The 17,054-nt window shown below is 49.6% G+C and overlaps 1 protein-coding gene across 1 annotated transcript in view; it reads left to right on the plus strand.

Moving 5' to 3' along the window:
- Window positions 1–17,054, plus strand: part of BCAS3 (BCAS3 microtubule associated cell migration factor) — a 578,557-nt gene that overhangs the window by 548,159 nt on the left and 13,344 nt on the right. Inside the window, exon 24 of the mRNA XM_065897745.1 lies at window positions 7,444–7,611. Coding sequence (XP_065753817.1) covers window positions 7,444–7,611 — 168 coding nt within the window. The remainder of the gene's footprint in view (window positions 1–7,443; window positions 7,612–17,054) is intronic.

Raw genomic sequence — 17,054 nt, forward strand, 5'->3', positions numbered from 1 at the left:
AGCATAATTTACTTAACAAATACCCTATTGTAAGGCTGCATTCAAGTAGCAATGAGCATCTTTATGCATGAAGGTTGTTGGCATCTTAGATTAGGGTTAGGTTGGGTTAGGTTCCTAGAAGTGGCCTTTCATGTTTTTAAAAGGCTCTTTATACGTATTGCCAAATTGCCCTTTAGATAGTTTATAACAATAATATTCCCATTAGCAACAGTCTATTTCATTTCATCCTTACCTGTGTTGAGTACGATTCTGTTTATTCATTAAAGAATTTAGGGAACAGAAATGTCCTATCCCCACCCTCTGATGTGGGGAGATCAGGGGATGTGAGGGACCTGACCTCAGAGCTAAGACACCACCTCCCCTGCTCTCCTGGACCCTCTGCAGTCATCCTCAGAGAAGTGGAGGATACATACCCAACGTAGATGCTGTAACTCCTTATCAAAGGCTCTGGCTATGTAATGACACAGAACCACTCAGCTTTCACGATGGAGTTGCCCAGACTGGGAGCTGATGTGACTTTTTCCCACCCAGTATCCTCCTCAAGCTGCTTGTCTTCTGGCCTAGAGGTGTCCCTACTCACTTTCTAAGCCTGTCACAGAATCCCACTGCCCCTAAGAAGAGCTGCTCACAGAGCCCTGGGCTAGTCCTCTATGTTGGAGTGGCCCCGTGCAGTTTTACAAAGCACTCTTTCATGTCCTATCTGATCAGATGCTCGTGACAGCCCTGGAAGGCAGACATTCATTTCCCTGTTTTATAGGTGTATCATTTTCCTAGCGCTGCCGTAACAAATTACTACAAACTTGGTAACTTAGAACAACAGAAATTTATTCTCTCATACTTCTGGGGGCCAGAAGTTCAAAATCAAGGTGTCAGCAGCATCACGCTTCCACCAAAGTCTCCACGAGAGAATCCTTCCTTGCTTCCTCCAGCCAAGACCCCTTTACAGGGTGGCTGCTTGATTATGGAACTGGTTCGTGGAAAATGAAATTTGGTACCCTTGGATACCCTTGGATACCCTGGGAACCTCAAACATCATGTCACCATTGCTCTGTTAGTGTATTACTGTTCATTACATTGAAAATATTAGCAAACCCCTTAAATGAGAGTTGCCCATTTATTCTCCATGTGGTAAGTGGGGAAATTAAGACCTAGAGTAACCAGAAAAGTTAACGGGAGAATTCCAATTATAGCCTGGACGTCTGGATTTGTAATCTATATCCTAAGCTTTAAAGTATGAGTTGTGATCATATATTGCAGTTAAAATCGTTGTCAAAATGACTATTTTAAATAGCACATAAATTCTTAGTGTCTCAGTTACTGTTGAATTTCTCTTCCCTGTCTCAGGTGCCTTTGACATGCCCCACATGGTAGTCTGTTCATGGACCTCTGATGAACAATGACTAATTCCTTCCCACTAGTGGCCCCGAGGGCCTGTGAGGACAGATGTGGCAACACCACATCTGGCTCGCCAGCATCTCCTCGCTTGCCACCATTAGCTAAGGGTGTTTCTGTACTTTGCTGGTACCTTTCCTTTCTATTGCTAAGTTTACTTCTGAACTGGAATAGTAGATCCTTTAATTACCTAACCACCAAATCTAAACCCCGCAGCCAAACGGATGACTATGGGACAAACATGGTACATGGTCACAAGTTTGGTGAGCATTAGATAGTCGGAGTCATAAAAGATTGCTGGGGTCTAGGCCTCTTTGCTCTGTACTACGTTTGTGGATGTGGGTTATGGTTATCTTGGGAACCAACGTAAAGGATTGAGAGGGACAGATGGGGTCCTCATATGCTCTCAGCCTCCTTCTCCCATGTCTGTTAGCCATGACATAGCACATGTTGAGACAGTGAAACATGCCTGTGGCCACATCTAATAACCACAAAGCTAATGTCCTCAGCCTGTGCTTATATGAAGCAACCTGTTCATATAAGCACAGAGAAAGCACCAGTCTCAAGCGCAGTCTGGTGACCTAGTTTGCAGGTCAGGTGGGGACACTCTCCAATGGCCGCGCTCATCATGCCTGGGATCATTTCTTAGTTATCATGGACGTCATTGTCATCACAAACTCTCACCCAGGAAGGCTTCTGTCTTGAAGAGCGTTGTTTAATGACAAGTTTTGCTCTCGGTACCTGGCCTCCCTGGTGGCTGGAAATCTGATCAACAGGCTCTCATCAGCATCCAAACCCTGGGCTGAATCTAATGGATGCAAAGCGGAAGCTGAGCCACAATCTCCTAAACAGCGAGGGTGTGATTAGACACTATCAGCTCGGAGGAGCATCCCACCTCCCCCGTGCTGCCTCCACCGCTGGGCTTCCCTGCCCCTGGACAGTGGTGCACAAAAGACAGAGCACGTGTGCCACTCACCTCCCCCTGGAGCTTGCTGGCTCACCAGCTGTCGTGGCATGCCTTTAATGCGTTTGTGAAACCCGAGAACCTGACCCATTTCTCCTCTGGGGAGAGAGTGTGATGCAGGATGCCAAGCTGGGAAGCAGGATTCGGGAAGCTCACCTGTATGAACCTGGCTCTCTGTGTCATCCAAGGCAGATTGTTTGGGTTCTTCCAATTCCCAGAATCTCACCGTAAAATAAGTCTCCAGGGGGTAGTAGAATGATATTGCAACATTGTTTTCTGCTCACTTACAATTTGTCTCCTTCCTCTTATTTAATTTTAGCTCTGTTTTCTGCTTTCCTCCATCTCCGCCTCCCAGCCCTGGCCCTAGATGTTTAGTCTCTGGGACAATGCACCCAAAGGGTACTGACTCCAGAGTGACTGTCAGATTTCTCAGATGTTCATAATCAGTCAATAAACATGTTTGGAGCAAGCACAATGCACAAAGTCCGGTGCTTATTACAGACTTATGGCTTGTGGAGGAATCCATGCCCTAAAGCAGCTTCTAAACTAGGTTGAAGAGCAGATCATGAGAATCATAGAAGGCAGTGTGGGGAGAACACCAGGACACTGATGATCTCACTAACCTGGGATCTGAGGATGGGCTTCGGAGGCATCCCTCAACACCCTGAAACTGTTCGTATCATTTCATGTTTGCCTATACACATTTTGGGGGTAAGTTTATAGCTTTCACCAGCTTCATCCCAAGAGGTGAAGAACTTCGCATACAGTCAGACTTTGTAGGAGAGTGCTCACGATAACTTAGATTAGCGTTATAACAAGGTTTTGTTGAGCCAATGAGACCTGAACTGAATCTTAGAAAATATATTCAGAGAATAGCGGGGTGGCAGGCAGCCCTGAAGGAAGGGGTCCCCAGGGAGCATCATGGGAAGACTGTCGCACTTAAGACCGGTGACCTTAAGTTGTCTCACGTCCCTCAGTCTCAGAAAAATGCAGATCTGTAAAATGGTCACCATTGCTGCTTCCCAGAGTTTTGCGGACCTTGAGCTTTTTTTTTTTTCTTTCTCACTTTGTATTCCCATCCCTCCGCACGGGGCTTGACTCATATCACAGTGGACACTAATCCGTATTTGATGAATGTGTGAGTTAACCGAAATCATAAACGTGAGAGGGCTTGGTAAACAGCAGAGCATTGCTTCAGCTAAAGATCTTTGTTGCTAAGTACATATACTTTGTGCTTTGCAAGCAGCCTGCACTAAGTGTCTTCTCCCCCTTGAAACTGACCCTTTCCCCCGTAATGGGGCTCAAAGGGCCAGCCCATCTGATGGAGTGTCTCTAGGCTGGCCAGATGAATGATAGTGGTGCCCATCACGCTGACAAGATGCGCAGTTGCCTAAGAGCCCAGAGGTGACCTCACTCTCCAAGGGCTTAGCCTCTAACCCCAGCCCCTGCTGGCACACGCACACACCTGCAGCCCTTTTCTCCCTCCAAGACAAGGAGACCCCGTGAGCTCCTTTGCTGCCCTCATCTGCACTGGCAGGGGTGGAAGGATGGACAGGAAGGGGGGCATCGCTGGGCCTCTGCTGGGACTCCCTCTAGCACTGCAAGCAGGACCACTGACTGCGTGCTCTCTGTGACCTCTCAGGACTGTCGAAATGATCAAATGCTCCTTTGCTGAGCACTGTTTGTATCCCCAGCCTCCTACGCACCGCTCCCTCGCAGTACCCGTGCTAAGAGAGAACAGATTAGATCTTCTATCAGTTTTTCTTTTCTCCTGTGTGCCATCTAACAGACAGGATGGCTCGTCGGCGTTACCAGGATACTCCAAGAAACTTGGGCCGGTTGGGTGTGGGAAAGATTTCTAAAAGGCCGTGGTTGAAGGTGACAGGAGTTCTCAGAACAAGTCAGGAAAGATAGAGGTGATTTCTCCCTATAACAGTTCTCCAGTTCTCCAGATGCAGCTGATAGAATGATCTCCAAGATGAGAGTTAGGAGTTTGTGTTCCAGATCTGTCACTTAGAGACTTTGAGCAAGCCACTGAATCTCTCTGAGCTTCCAGCTCCTCTCCCATAAATTGGAGTGGTACCCATCTTGCCTTTCAGGATCATTGTGATAGTCAACATTTATGATGACGCTTCAAGTGGTATAAAGTTGTACATATTTGTTATTATTAACATATACACGAGTGTTACCCCTTATGTGTAGAGCGCTCACTATATGCTATTTATCCAATGCAAACCCCGTAACACCCCTATAAGATTGCATTGTTTTTCCATTTTTATGGATGAGGAATCAGAGGCTCAGAAAGGTAATACAAGTAATATGTGTTAGAGCCTGTGTTTCTGTTTCCATTCTCCACTAAAACACTAGCTCATGATCCTTTTCTCCTGTATACTGTCACTCTGTCCCTTACAATATTACGTACTCCTCTGGCCTTTACCTTCTCTCATGGACCGGGCCTCTTACCTGCACGCTTCTTGCCATAACATCTTGCTGGATTGTTTCGTTTTCTTCCTGCTTTGGCTTCTGATACATCTCTTGGCCCTGCTGTCAGCTTACCTGCCCTGACCTCTAAACACAGTACATACAACCCTTGACTGAGCGCCTTTCTAGAGGCAGGCACCCTGCTCCTGTGAAGTGAGATCATTCTCTTCCCTTCCCCAGGCTCTGGGACATCTCTGTCCATAAAAAAAAATAAAATAAAAAGTTGCCACCCCGGCCCTGAGCGCACAGGGTGGAGGAGTACCCACATTTTATTGTTGATCTCCTGTTCTGGAAATTACTAAGCATAGACTTCCCAGGCAGACCAGGAACGATGGTGCTGTAGCTCTTGATCTTGTCAACTAAGAGTGGGGTGGCGCTAGAGGAGAACTCAGACTCCCGGCAGGAACCTCACTTAATCTCTTCCCTCCTTTGAGACAGGGCAAAGAGTTACTAGGTGTACTTCAGAGATGGAAAAAGGAGATGGAGGGACTTGCCTCACGTCACTTAGTGAGTGGGCACTGGAATCAACAGTCCACTGTGTGTCTTCATTCCTTGTGTGTCCTTGGGGACTGGGCACCTTTGAGTCGTGGCTGACGCCGGTTGAGTGTGGGCTCTAGGGCAACACTAGCACAGCCCAGGCCCTTAGAGGGCTGACACTCAGAGCACCTCTCCCCCACTGCCCAGCGCCTGGCTCCCCAGACCCACCGCCTGACCCTACCTGATGGAGAGAGAAGGTGGTGTAGGGCAGCTCCCCGTCCCTGAGTCCCACCTGACAGGCTGATTCCCCAGCAACCCACTCCCAAGGTGGGCCTCTTCTTGGGGAGATGCATTTATAGACGCTGCCCATGACCCCGGCACCAGGAATCTACCCTCCAGTTAGGCAAGAGATAAATCAAAGCCAAACCTGGCTGATGACATCCAGGAACCAGGAGTGACCCTTGCCACACATAGAAATCCCAGCGGGCTGGCCAGGGGCCTTTGTCTGGTCAGGAGAGCTCAGGATTATCTGGCCCTCTTTGCTGATGTATGGAGTCACCGACTGTCGGAGTGTTTACGAACGGTTATCACCTCAGTGCTTTGGCCATTATCAGAGGCAGGGCCGCCTGCCGGGGCTGGGGCTCGCACCCTCTCTATTACCACCTGTCATTGGCAGAGAGTGTGCCCTGACGCTGCTCAGTCCTGACTGCCGAGGGAAGATAGTTTCTGACGGCTGATCAAAGAGGAGAAGCAAGACCTGATAAAAAGAGTGTGTGGTGGTGTACTTTTAACTTTGGGAAACATTGGCATTTGCATTTTTTCCCCATCTTCCTGGTGCTGGCAGGAACCAAGCCCAATAAATGCAGTGGATTCAGTTACCTAATAGCTGGGGAAATGGTATGTGCTTAAAGCAACAGAGCATGACTATAATCTCCTTCCAAGAGAGAGTGGATGAAATAAGCTTTCACAGAAGACTTGCTGTATAATAAAGGAGAATAATTTAAATTTAGCCTTTGAAGTGATCTTGCATGTAAAATCTAATCTTGGCATTCAGCAGGGCACCGTGTACTTTTTGGAATTGGGAAGCAGCTTCAGATCGAGGAAAGGTCTTTGCTGAAGGTGCTATCACCCAAGTCTCATGCTGCCGTCCTGAAAATGGTGCCCCAGTGGTGCACATGTCCTGGGGCAGCTGGGGGACTGTATGCGGTGGAGTAGAATGAGTTCTAGACTGAGCCATCGGAAGATCTGAGTTCTTGAACCAAGCCTGCCACAAACTTGCCGTTGGATCTTGGAACATAACCTTTCTGAGGGCATTTGGTATAGGTGATAGGATATAGTGACTTAGAATGCTTTTTTAAAAAAAATTTAAGCTATGTAACCCCTTTTAAAAATGAATCTTTAGGGCTTCCCTGGTGGCGCAGTGGTTGAGGGTCCACCTGCCGATGCAGGGGACACAGGTTCGTGCCCCGGTCCGGGAAGATCCCACATGCCGCGGAGCGGCTGGGCCCGTGAGCCATGGCCGCTGAGCCTGCGCGTCCGGAGCCTGTGCTCCGCAACAGGAGAGGCCACAACAGTGAGAGGCCCGCGTACCGCAAAAAAAAAAAAAAAAAAAAAAAAAGCATCTTTAGGCGAAGCCCTATTGCCTCAAACAGAGAAAAGTGGGGAGGGCAGTTTGCTTGAACCTGGGAAAGAAGTTTCCTACCCTTGACCTAGATCTTGAAGCAGTCCCTGAAGACTTCAGAGAACCCTGTAGGTCCTCAGAAAACAGTTCGGGGGAGTTCCCTGGCGGTCCAGTGGTTAGGACTCTGTGCTTTCACTGCTGAGGGCCCGGTTTCAATCCCTGGTGGGGGAACAAGGATCCTACAAGCCATGCAACAATAACAGAAAAAGAAAACAGTTCAAAAACCACTAGCCTCACGCCGCGGAGGTCTACACGCTCTGATCTGGTGGCGTGAGCGGTCTCGTTCTGCCCTGCACATCCGTGTTTCGTGGCGTTCCCTCCTTCATCCGTCCTGTGGAAGGGCTAAAATGGACCCTGGGCAGGGCGGGGAGTTGGCGGTGAGCAGACATAGAGAACGGCCCGCTCTCTGCAAGGTGACTCAGCGTCAGATGTCCCTTGTGCGCTGCAGGTACCTTCGACCGGAGCGTGACCCTGCTGGAGGTGTGTGGGAGCTGGCCGGAGGGCTTCGGGCTACGGCACATGGCCTCCATGGAGCACACGGAGGAGGGCCTGCGGGAGCGGCTGGCCGATGCCATGGCCGAGTCACCGAGCCGGGACGTGGTGGGATCCGGAACAGGTAAAGGTGGCCTCACACTCCTAGCCTGGCTTGGTCGTGAATAGCTCCTGTGGGTATGGAGCTTCTCTGGTGGGAGAGGGTGTGTGTTTTAACCATTTGTTTCTTTAGTTAGTACTCTGATTGCCATCCATTTTGGAAGCTTCTGATATTGGGAAACCCAGTGCAGAGGGGGGTTCCCAGGGAACCGACCCCTCCTACATGGACTATTGCATACGAACATGCTGTGGTTACACAATTGTACTGTATAGGTGGCTCCCAGAAGGACACCTTCTCCAGGGGAAGGGACAGCCTTGGTGTCCCTAAGGTTTCAGCAGCCCTTGAGCACTGAACACTGAGGCAGCACACCTTCTTCTGCCCTGCAGCAGGCTTTATAGACTGGAGAGTATCAGTGGGCCCTGCCAGCCGGGGAGGGAGCAAGGATGCAGCAGGCAAGGCTGGTGTGATCCCCCAGACAGCTTTTCTTACGCTGCCTCTTGCCTCTGCACTCCTGTCTCTGAGATGGTGCAGCAACTGGGGCCTGGGGTAGCTTCTCACATCCACAGAGCAGGAACATCCTTAGATGATGGGTAAGCCCTGCCCCGGGCAAGCAGGTGTACACACACACACACACACACACACACACACACACACACACACACATGCACTTAGGAAAGCCCACAACCCTTCCACCTTTGCAGAATTACAGTACAGCCTGCCTCTCCTTTTTTCTTTTCTTTTTTTTTTCTGCCTCTCCTTTTTTCTAAAGTACCCCTTCCTTCCAGACATCTGTGCCGTTAGTGCCAGCTCTAGCCCGGCTTTTATCCCTGAGGAAGACCGCCCCACAGGCCTCTTGCCAGTGTTCTGAGGTCAACAGGAACTTTGTTTGGGGATGGAGGAAATCCTGGCTGCAGGCCTTCTCACTCTTGCTTGCCTGAGTCCCCTCAAGCCTGTTATTCCTTACCATGAACTGCTCCATCCACGTGCCTACCTGAAGAGGGGATTCCAGGGAGGAGAAACTTACAACCCTGGGGCAGGAATCAGGACAAGCAAGATCGAGAGTCAAAGCATTTTTGGAAAAAAAAAAAAAAAAAAGGGCTTCCCTGGTGGCGCCGTGGTTGAGAGTCCACCTGCCGATGCAGGGGACACGGGTTCGTGCCCCGGTCCGGGAAGATCCCACATGCTGCAGAGCGGCTGGGCCCGTGAGCCATGGCCACTGAGCCTGCGCGTCCGGAGCCTGTGCTCCGCAACGGGAGAGGCCACAACAGTGAGAGGCCCGCGTTCTGCAAAAAAAAAAAAAAAGCATTTTTGGCAGGGCTCAAAATGCCTGACATTATTACACAGTCCCAATTTCCTGCAGATCCTCCAGGTCTTTTAGATATTTGGGTTTAGCAGTTAACCTTTTCCCTCTCTTCTTTCCCATCCCATTCAGTTCCTCTGTTCCTACACTAACAGGATAGAGATACATTGTCCTCATCTCTTTCCCCACAGCACTAGCTTCATGCCTGCCCATAGCTCTCGTGTGATAATTGGCAAATGAACAGAATAGATGCAAGAGAGGGAGTTGGCTAGAGATGGAGAGGTGCTTTATCTGGCCACAGGAGACAGCCATCTCTGAGGACCAGGCCCCCTCCGTGCCCCCTTCTTCCCTGGAAAGGAAGACGTGCACCATGGAAGCTGCAACAAGCCATGTCCCACCCCCTCGACTCCCACAAGCACAGACATGGGCAGGCCACCTCTCCACCCCTATTGTAAAGCCATCCAACTAGCGAATGGCAGGTCATCATGCCATTGTTCTCCCACCTGGATCCGGAGATGAGAAGCAGCTCTGCCATTTACAGGGGCTCTAACCCCATTTTGCTTGGAAGCTGGCCGAAGGGAGAAAATCTTTTCCCTTTCTGAACCTTGCTCGTAGCACAGCTTTCCCTTACATCTCTGGGCCCTGGCCAGCCCCAGCTCACACAAACCAGAGCCGGTGGCACCAGACACACTCCCAAGGAGCCACCCTTCCAGGGACCAGAGCAGCTCTGGGTCAGCTCTCCTCCCCAGCCGCCTTCCTCAGAAGCCGCTTAGAGCACCTCCGTGTCATCCAGCAACAGACTGGAAGTCTTGGAAGGCGCATTCGGGCAGAGTTGGGGAACTTCAGCCTGGCACAGACCATTAGTAACCTGAGCGAATCTGGCAGCCGTTCATCTGCCAGACAGCTGAAGGCTTCGGGAGAGTCTTTGTGGCCTTAAGCAGGTTCATGAAATTAAAAAAAAAAGAGAGAGAGAGAGAGGAAATTAAAACTGCATGACCCATAGGTCAGAAAATAGGAGATGCCCTTTTTGAGCAGAGGGATTTCATTTTCCTCCCCAAACTGTCACCAAATGGGATTCATTTGGTTTTCTTTGACCAAATTAAATCTATCGGTCTATATGTGTGCACACATATATATGTTTTTGTTGTTGTTTTTAAACTCTGCCTCGATTTTAAAGGCCAATAAGTTAAGCAGATATCATGGAAGTTAACCTGTTCCCCCCTGCCTTTGTTGAGAATCAGTTTTCGCATTTTGCAGCTCCAGATAAAGTATCAGCCTGGTCATGCAGCCCAGGGCCTTGAAAGGGCAGCCTGACGCACCCACACCAGAGTCAGCCTGCTGCCCAGAGGTAGCCAGGCAACGTGGGTGAGAATTTCCAGCAAGTCACCCTTTGCTCAGAGCAGCCTCTCAGTCCCATCGCTTTCCACAACCTGCTCCTCTAGGTGCTCATGGGATAGGGTGACCCAAGCATGTGCCTCTGTTGGTTCCTCCGAGGCACCAGAGACGATCAGTTTCTGTAATGCCTGCAGCAGGCTCTTTGTTTAGTGTAGTACCCGGGACGGGTGCTCCATGACCCCTGACACCAAAGCCCATTGTATCCATGCTTCACTATTATACAGGTTTACCTAGTGATATGCCGGTAAATGTTTAACAACCAGCTCTCCAAAGGGAAGCAGGAAAGCCCTGATTTATAGCAGTTGGGCATTGCCATAGGACAGAACCTCCCATTACGGCCAATTTCAAGCTATCAACATGATGTCAGTCACCTAGCAGAATTCCTGAAAATGTAACAGTCAGCCAGCCCCAGCGCCCCACTGGTAAGCTGTACCATAGTGCAAAACAACTCTCCCCCAAAGTAAAACAAAACCTTTCAAAACCTTACTATTCGCAGAGTGGTCTGTGAACCAGCAACACTGTCTATATCCAGGAGCTGATTAAAAATGCAGACTCTCAGGCCCCACCCAGCCCTATTGAATCAGCACCTGCGTTTTGACAAGATCTCTATGCGCATTAAAGTTTGAGAAGGCCCGTTTTAAAACGTAGTTGACCTGTGAGGCGGACATTAGCTCTGTCCTCCAGGATGGCTGTGACCAGTTACTCTAATTGGATTAAATTTGAAAGTCCAGCTCAAAAATAACTGACTGAATTGCTTTCTTTCTAATATCCTCACACCTCTTGCCCCTGTTACCTTTCCACTGTCCCCAGTCAAGAAAACAAAATCCAGGTCAAGTCAACTCTGCTCGTACACTTAGGTTGCTGAAGAAAAATCATAAGTTGTTCAGATCGGTACCTCTACAAACGTACGGCCTCTACTGTCCAGTGAGCCCTGGCAGTCCTTCTGCATTTTCCCAGTGCCCCCTTTTCCGATTCTCAGTTTGCACTCATCTTTTGCAGCAGATCCCAATGCCTAGAACAGTGTCTGACACATAGTGGGTGTGCAGTAACTACTGGGTGAATGGATTGTACATTTAACCTAGGTGTTAGCAGCCCCTGCTTTACTGCTGTGGCTTCTGGCCCGTTTTCGTTCTCTTAGAGATTCCCCAGATCTCTGGTCCTCTGAGAGTTTGTATTTTATTATTTTTTTCCATATTATTGCTGTTTATTTGGTATGAATTAGTCTGCGCTTTATTCGGTATGGGACCTATGCTGTGTCCACCCGGCATCTTGAAATCAGTCTCTTTCCTTCTTCATGGACGCTCTGTCAAACTTCCCGTTCCCCTCAAATCTCTTACCCCATCAGCTTGTCTCTCACCCTCAGAAAATGCTGGTCACCATTTGAGCAATCCCTTGGCCTCCTGCACCCAGACCCTAAACGTCCCTGCAGCAACGTCCCCTCCCCTGCTGTCCAGAGGAGGAGCAGTTCCTACCCCCAGCCTGCCCGGCCACGATACCCAGAGTCACCACCGAATGTCCATTTTGCCCCAGCGCTGGCCCGGTGAGCCAGGCCCTGTGATCTCGGAGTGATTTCCCTGTAGTTCCTGTTTCACCACACTCTCATGGTTTTTCTTCTGCCTCTGCTACTTCTCCGTCCTTTCCCTGGGCTTGCTTTCTCTGTCGGCCTTCAGTGTATTTCTCCAGGCCCTTTCTTAGCCCTCTGTCCTCTCCCTCAGTGCGAACAGGGCCATCCCCTCTGCTTCCGCGGCCTCAATTACTACCCATAAACCGATGATTTCCAAAGATTCTCCAAGTTGGCTTCCTCTCCTGATCTCCAGACCATCTCTCCAGTCACCTGTCGATGTTTCCACATGTCCAAAAACTGAACTTCTCTCCCGCCAGCTCTGTCCTTCTTCTGGATTCACCCCATCTCATCACATACAAAGCCCTTCATGACCAGCCGCTGCCCTGTCTGCGGACTCCTCTCTCACTGCTCTGGGCGAGCTCCAGCCAAGCTGAAGTCCCCGGAGGGTCCCTAAGCACACGTGTTCCCTCTGCCTGCCGGGCCTCTGCACAAACTTCTCCTTCTGCCGGGAATGCTGTCTCCTACAGCCCCTCCTCTCTCAGCCCCTCAAAATAACATGACTAATTCCTGCTTAGTAGACATGCCTTTCAATATTGCCTTTTCTAGAAAAATAGGATTTTTTTCGATAAGCAAAACATTTACTTATTCCAGTTGTTTTGTGTCTAAGTAAAGGTATAACCTAATACCAAAAAAATTTTCATAAACACCTGGACACATATTAAGTTTATTTTCACTTTAACTCTTTCAATCACTATTTAGCTAAACCTTGTCTTTCTTTTTTTGGCTTTCTCCCACATCCAATAGCAAAAGCCCTAGGCCTAATTCACAGGTCCTGACCTGCTGTTTAAAGTATTGACACATCTCTGTTGCAGGCAGCCTCCCTTTGCTGCTGTTGACTCTTAAGAGCTCACTAAGTCAGCAGTCAAGGTCAAGGGGGACTGACTCTTCCCCATGACTGTGGCTTCCTTCAGTCCTGGGAATGCTGTTTCATTCTCCTTTATGATCACAGCACGAAGGGTAGGAAAGATGCTCATCCTTTTCTGTCTAGAGTCTCTTTAACAGATTCTGTCCTAGTCCAGAAGCAGCTACTCTTGAGGATCACACTGGGGGCTCAATCTCTACCTCTTACCTTCCATGAGAAATACATTTACTTCCTTGCTCAAATATATAAAACTTTCAAAAAACAATAGTATAGGCAGTACACTCTAGTACTATTTTATTTCATTTTTTTTTAATTGGGGTATAGTTGCTGTGCAGTGCTGTGTTAGTTTCTGCTGTACAATGATGTGAATCAGCTGTATACATTTTTTTTAATGCAGTCATGACTCACTAAACTGACTTTACAGTACATCAATGAATTGTGATCTACAGTTTGGAAAGCAGTGCTCTAGTTTACTCTGCTAAATCCTCTGAGTTTTCCTGTGTGTATAGTAATTACTCAGCAGAAAAGGCTGTGAGATTCTTTTCAGCTAAAGGTCTTCCAAAGATTTCTGTCAGAAACTACTTTTACTTTTTGAAAGGGCTGTACCTTTTTTCCTCCTTAATATGGAAAGCACATTTTGAACAGTATACACAGCTTTTAAATGGTCATAGGAAGGGTTCAATAAGTGAATTAACAAATATCCATTAACAAAGTCCATTGACTACCTACGTTTTGCAAAATGATGAACTAAAAGCACTATTTTTGTGTGTGCGTGCTAATATCTTTCATTTCAGGACTGTGAGAATTAAGATCTCAATAAATGTTAGCTATTGTTCCTGGAGTTGACCAGATGGGCACCCCAAGACAAATAACCCAGTATGTTGGACCATGTTGGACCCTCTGTCCTACCTCTAGGATTAGCTCTTCCAATGGGCCTTGGAACTCCTGCTTGCCTCATTGCTGAGGGCTGGGAACATTTTCGTGCTAAGGCTGCAATTCCAGGAGGAGCCGTGTCCTCCCCCTTCCCTCTCAGGGTGCCATGTGATCACGTGACAGTAATTGCAGGCATGGGGCAGTGAATTAATTCTCTTACCTTTTAGACGTCCCTACTCTCAGGCAAGCACTATCATGGAAGCAACTTAGCCAGTCCCTTAGGTACTTTCCTCTGCTTCACCTAGTCGGGCCCTGGATTTTCTCGCCTTCTTCAGTGCCTCTACAAAATGCTTTCAGGGGCTCCTGTCAGCCACCTCCTCAGTAGGCCCTCACCTTCTCTCCCGGGCCGCTGCAGGCAGGTGGGCTCTCCGGAGGAACCCCTGGGCACGGTGCTGGCCCTCCAGGGAATAAAGCTTTCCCTCTCTCAGCTCACTTTCTTCCTCTCTAAGTCCAAGGGAGAGGGAAGACAGGAGGTACAGGAAATGTCGGCCTCCTGTTCCCGTGATGTCCTGGCCGCTGTTCCCTGTGCCGAGCGCTTTGGTTGCCTTGTTTCCTCCTCTCCTTTGTCCTCACGGCCGCCACCTCCCAAACGGCTTCTACGCCTCCGATTCCATGCTAACCGTGTGAGCATCCTACCGTTGTCACACCACCGCCGGGTAGACGTTCCTCTCTGCGATGTACAAAGGAGGAAAAATTAAAGCTTTGAAGTGAAATCATAACTAAAACATGTGGGATTAAAAGGAGATATCCAGGGCTTCCCTGGTAGCGCAGTGGTTAAGAATCCTCCTGCCGGTGTAGGGGACACGGGTTCAAGCCCTGGTCCAGGAAGATCCCACATGCCACGGAGCAACTAAGCCCGTGCGCCACAAATACTGAGCCTGCACTCTAGAGCCCGCGAGCCACAACTACTGAGCCTGTGAGCCACAACTACTGAGCCCGCATGCCTCGAGCCCGTGCTCCGCAACAAGAGAAGCCACCACAATGAGAAGCCTGTGCACCGCAACGAAGAGTAGCCCCCCACTCACCGCAACTAAAGAAAGCCTGCGTGCAGCAACGAAGACCCAACACAGCCAAAAATAAAATAAATTTATAAAAAAAACAAAAAAAGGAGATTTCCAGGAAGAATTTCCAGTTCTTAAGATCCTGTCACCTGGTCCGAGGGGTTTATCAATCACTCCTACATATTATTCCCGAGAAGGGAGACCAAGAAAAGGAAGGCATCCTTACTGTCGGGGCCTCCTCTGCCTGTCCTGTTTCCCTCTTCACAAGAGCCCAGGGCCCACACGTGACAGCCTGGGTTCCTTGCTGTGATATTTCAAGTCTCTTACAGGCCTTCTTCACCTTCCTTTCCAGCCTGCTCCCCCACTTCCCTTCCACAGTCGCCCCTTATTCATGTTCCATGCAGACACCCTCACCCATCACCCCCAGCACATGACACTGCTGACCTGGCTCTGTTTAGGGGCCTGCTGCCCTCACCCACTGCCCGGTCACCTTTTTAGACCAAGCTCAAATCTCACGTTGTCTGAAGCTTTCTCTGAATTTCTGCCTCGCCGACTCACTTGACACTTGGCCCTGGGCAGGTAGTACATGTTGCCGTTTCCACTAACTAGCAATGGCGGATTCCCTTCTCCATCCCACTGGGGCAAGGCTCAAGTCTGGTGGTCTCTTCAGCCCCTCTGTCAGCCATACTGTGTGTCTTAGCCCAACTCCGGTTCCTCGGACTGAGTCCGATTCCTCTTCGTTACCTCTAACCACCAGCCAGCCTTTCCCTACCCAGCATCTAGCACTGGGACAAGAGCCAAGCTGAGCCCCAGTTAATGTTTGCTGAATGACTGGATGGGTTTTCGTGGCTCCTGAGAGGTAAATGAAAGCCAGTCAGAGCAATGGAAAGAAGGATTGTGTTTAAAAGACACACTTGTCAGTTTCTGGCCAGTTCTAGATAGTTAGTTTCTGCCTCCTCCATCCCTCTCTCCTTTTCCCCTAAGGCCGCTGGAAGCCCCAGGCAAAGGCAGAGCTGTAATGGAAGTTTAGGGCTGAGAAGCTCCTCTGCATATTTCTCAGTTGCCCAAAGTCTTCTTTGAATTCTTTAACCAAAGCACACTGATTCCTGTCGACAAGGAGGAAGTGCCCATGTGATCTCATCAGTGAATCTTCAGAGTCCCCTTTCCAGGTGTTGCCCCACATGGGCAGGGATTCCTGTGGAAAACGGACAGGCTTGGACAAGGGGTGGAGAAGTGCCGTTGGACCCCCAGATAAGGGGCCTTCTCTGAAGACATGAACATGGGTAAATGGTTAACAAACGGGAGGATTTCTCTCTGTTCCTCCTCTTCTGCCAGAGAATTCACCTTTAACCGTTGACCTTTCTGCGAGGTGTGAGGTCTGAACAAAGTTGAACACAGTCATGGATGGTTAAATACCCATCTTTCCCTTCTGCCCCTGCCTCTGCCCCTCTACTGCCTCAGAAGGTGGCCTGAGGTATTTCGACCACCATCTGCCCCCACCCCAGGCGGGATGGCTGGTGACAGAGGAAAGACAAACAGACACACAGAAAATGAAAGTTGGAAATGGCCCTCTGACCCTTTAGGAGTCCAGAGCCTGGGCTCTTGAAGCAAAAGAGTCCTGGACGAAGGAAGCCAAGCCGTGCCCATCAGATTGAATTTACAGAGGGAGGCGTTTCCGAGTACCCACCCCAGAGTCAGCTGTCTAACCTCTGACATTTGGTGATTGCTTCCTGCCCACTTCTCTTTGAACCCCACCCCTGCCCCCAGGGACCTGCTGGCCCACCACAGAAAGCATTTTTAAATGTCCTGGTAGAATCTCCGGCACCAGGCTTCCCAGACCTACCCCGATTCCCCCCACATATGTTTTATTTAGTGTAGACCGATAGCTTGCAGTCGCACCCTTCTGTGTGCTTAATTGAGTTTGGGGAGAATTGACATCCAGTTGCTTCATTTGTTCAGGATGATTTTTTCCCTTCTGTGCCTGCCCACCCCACCCCCACTCCCCCGCCAGGTTGGGGCCAGGGGGCTCATTTTTCTGGCCGGTTCCCATCATCTCCAGTTGGCCAGGACCAGCTTGCCATCTCCACTTTGATGTATGTGACTGGTGTTGGCCTTAGGGGTGGGTTGTGGGGAGGAGCAGGTGGGCCGAGCCTACCACACCCCCCCGCCCCAGCCCCCGCTTCCATCCGGACATGGGCCTGGGTCCTTTGGTTTCATACTTTATTCCTCCCCAAGCCACTGGGAGCGGAATCTAAGCATATGGTTCGTGCATTTAAGCACGTCTCCATGAGCCTTCTCTGAGCAGCCCAGCAGCACTGCCAAGCTGCTTGGAACTTAAGGCCTGGTTTCCAC

Source organism: Phocoena phocoena, chromosome 19 (genome assembly GCF_963924675.1).
Source record: "Phocoena phocoena chromosome 19, mPhoPho1.1, whole genome shotgun sequence".
Classification (NCBI taxonomy): Eukaryota; Metazoa; Chordata; class Mammalia; order Artiodactyla; family Phocoenidae; genus Phocoena; species Phocoena phocoena.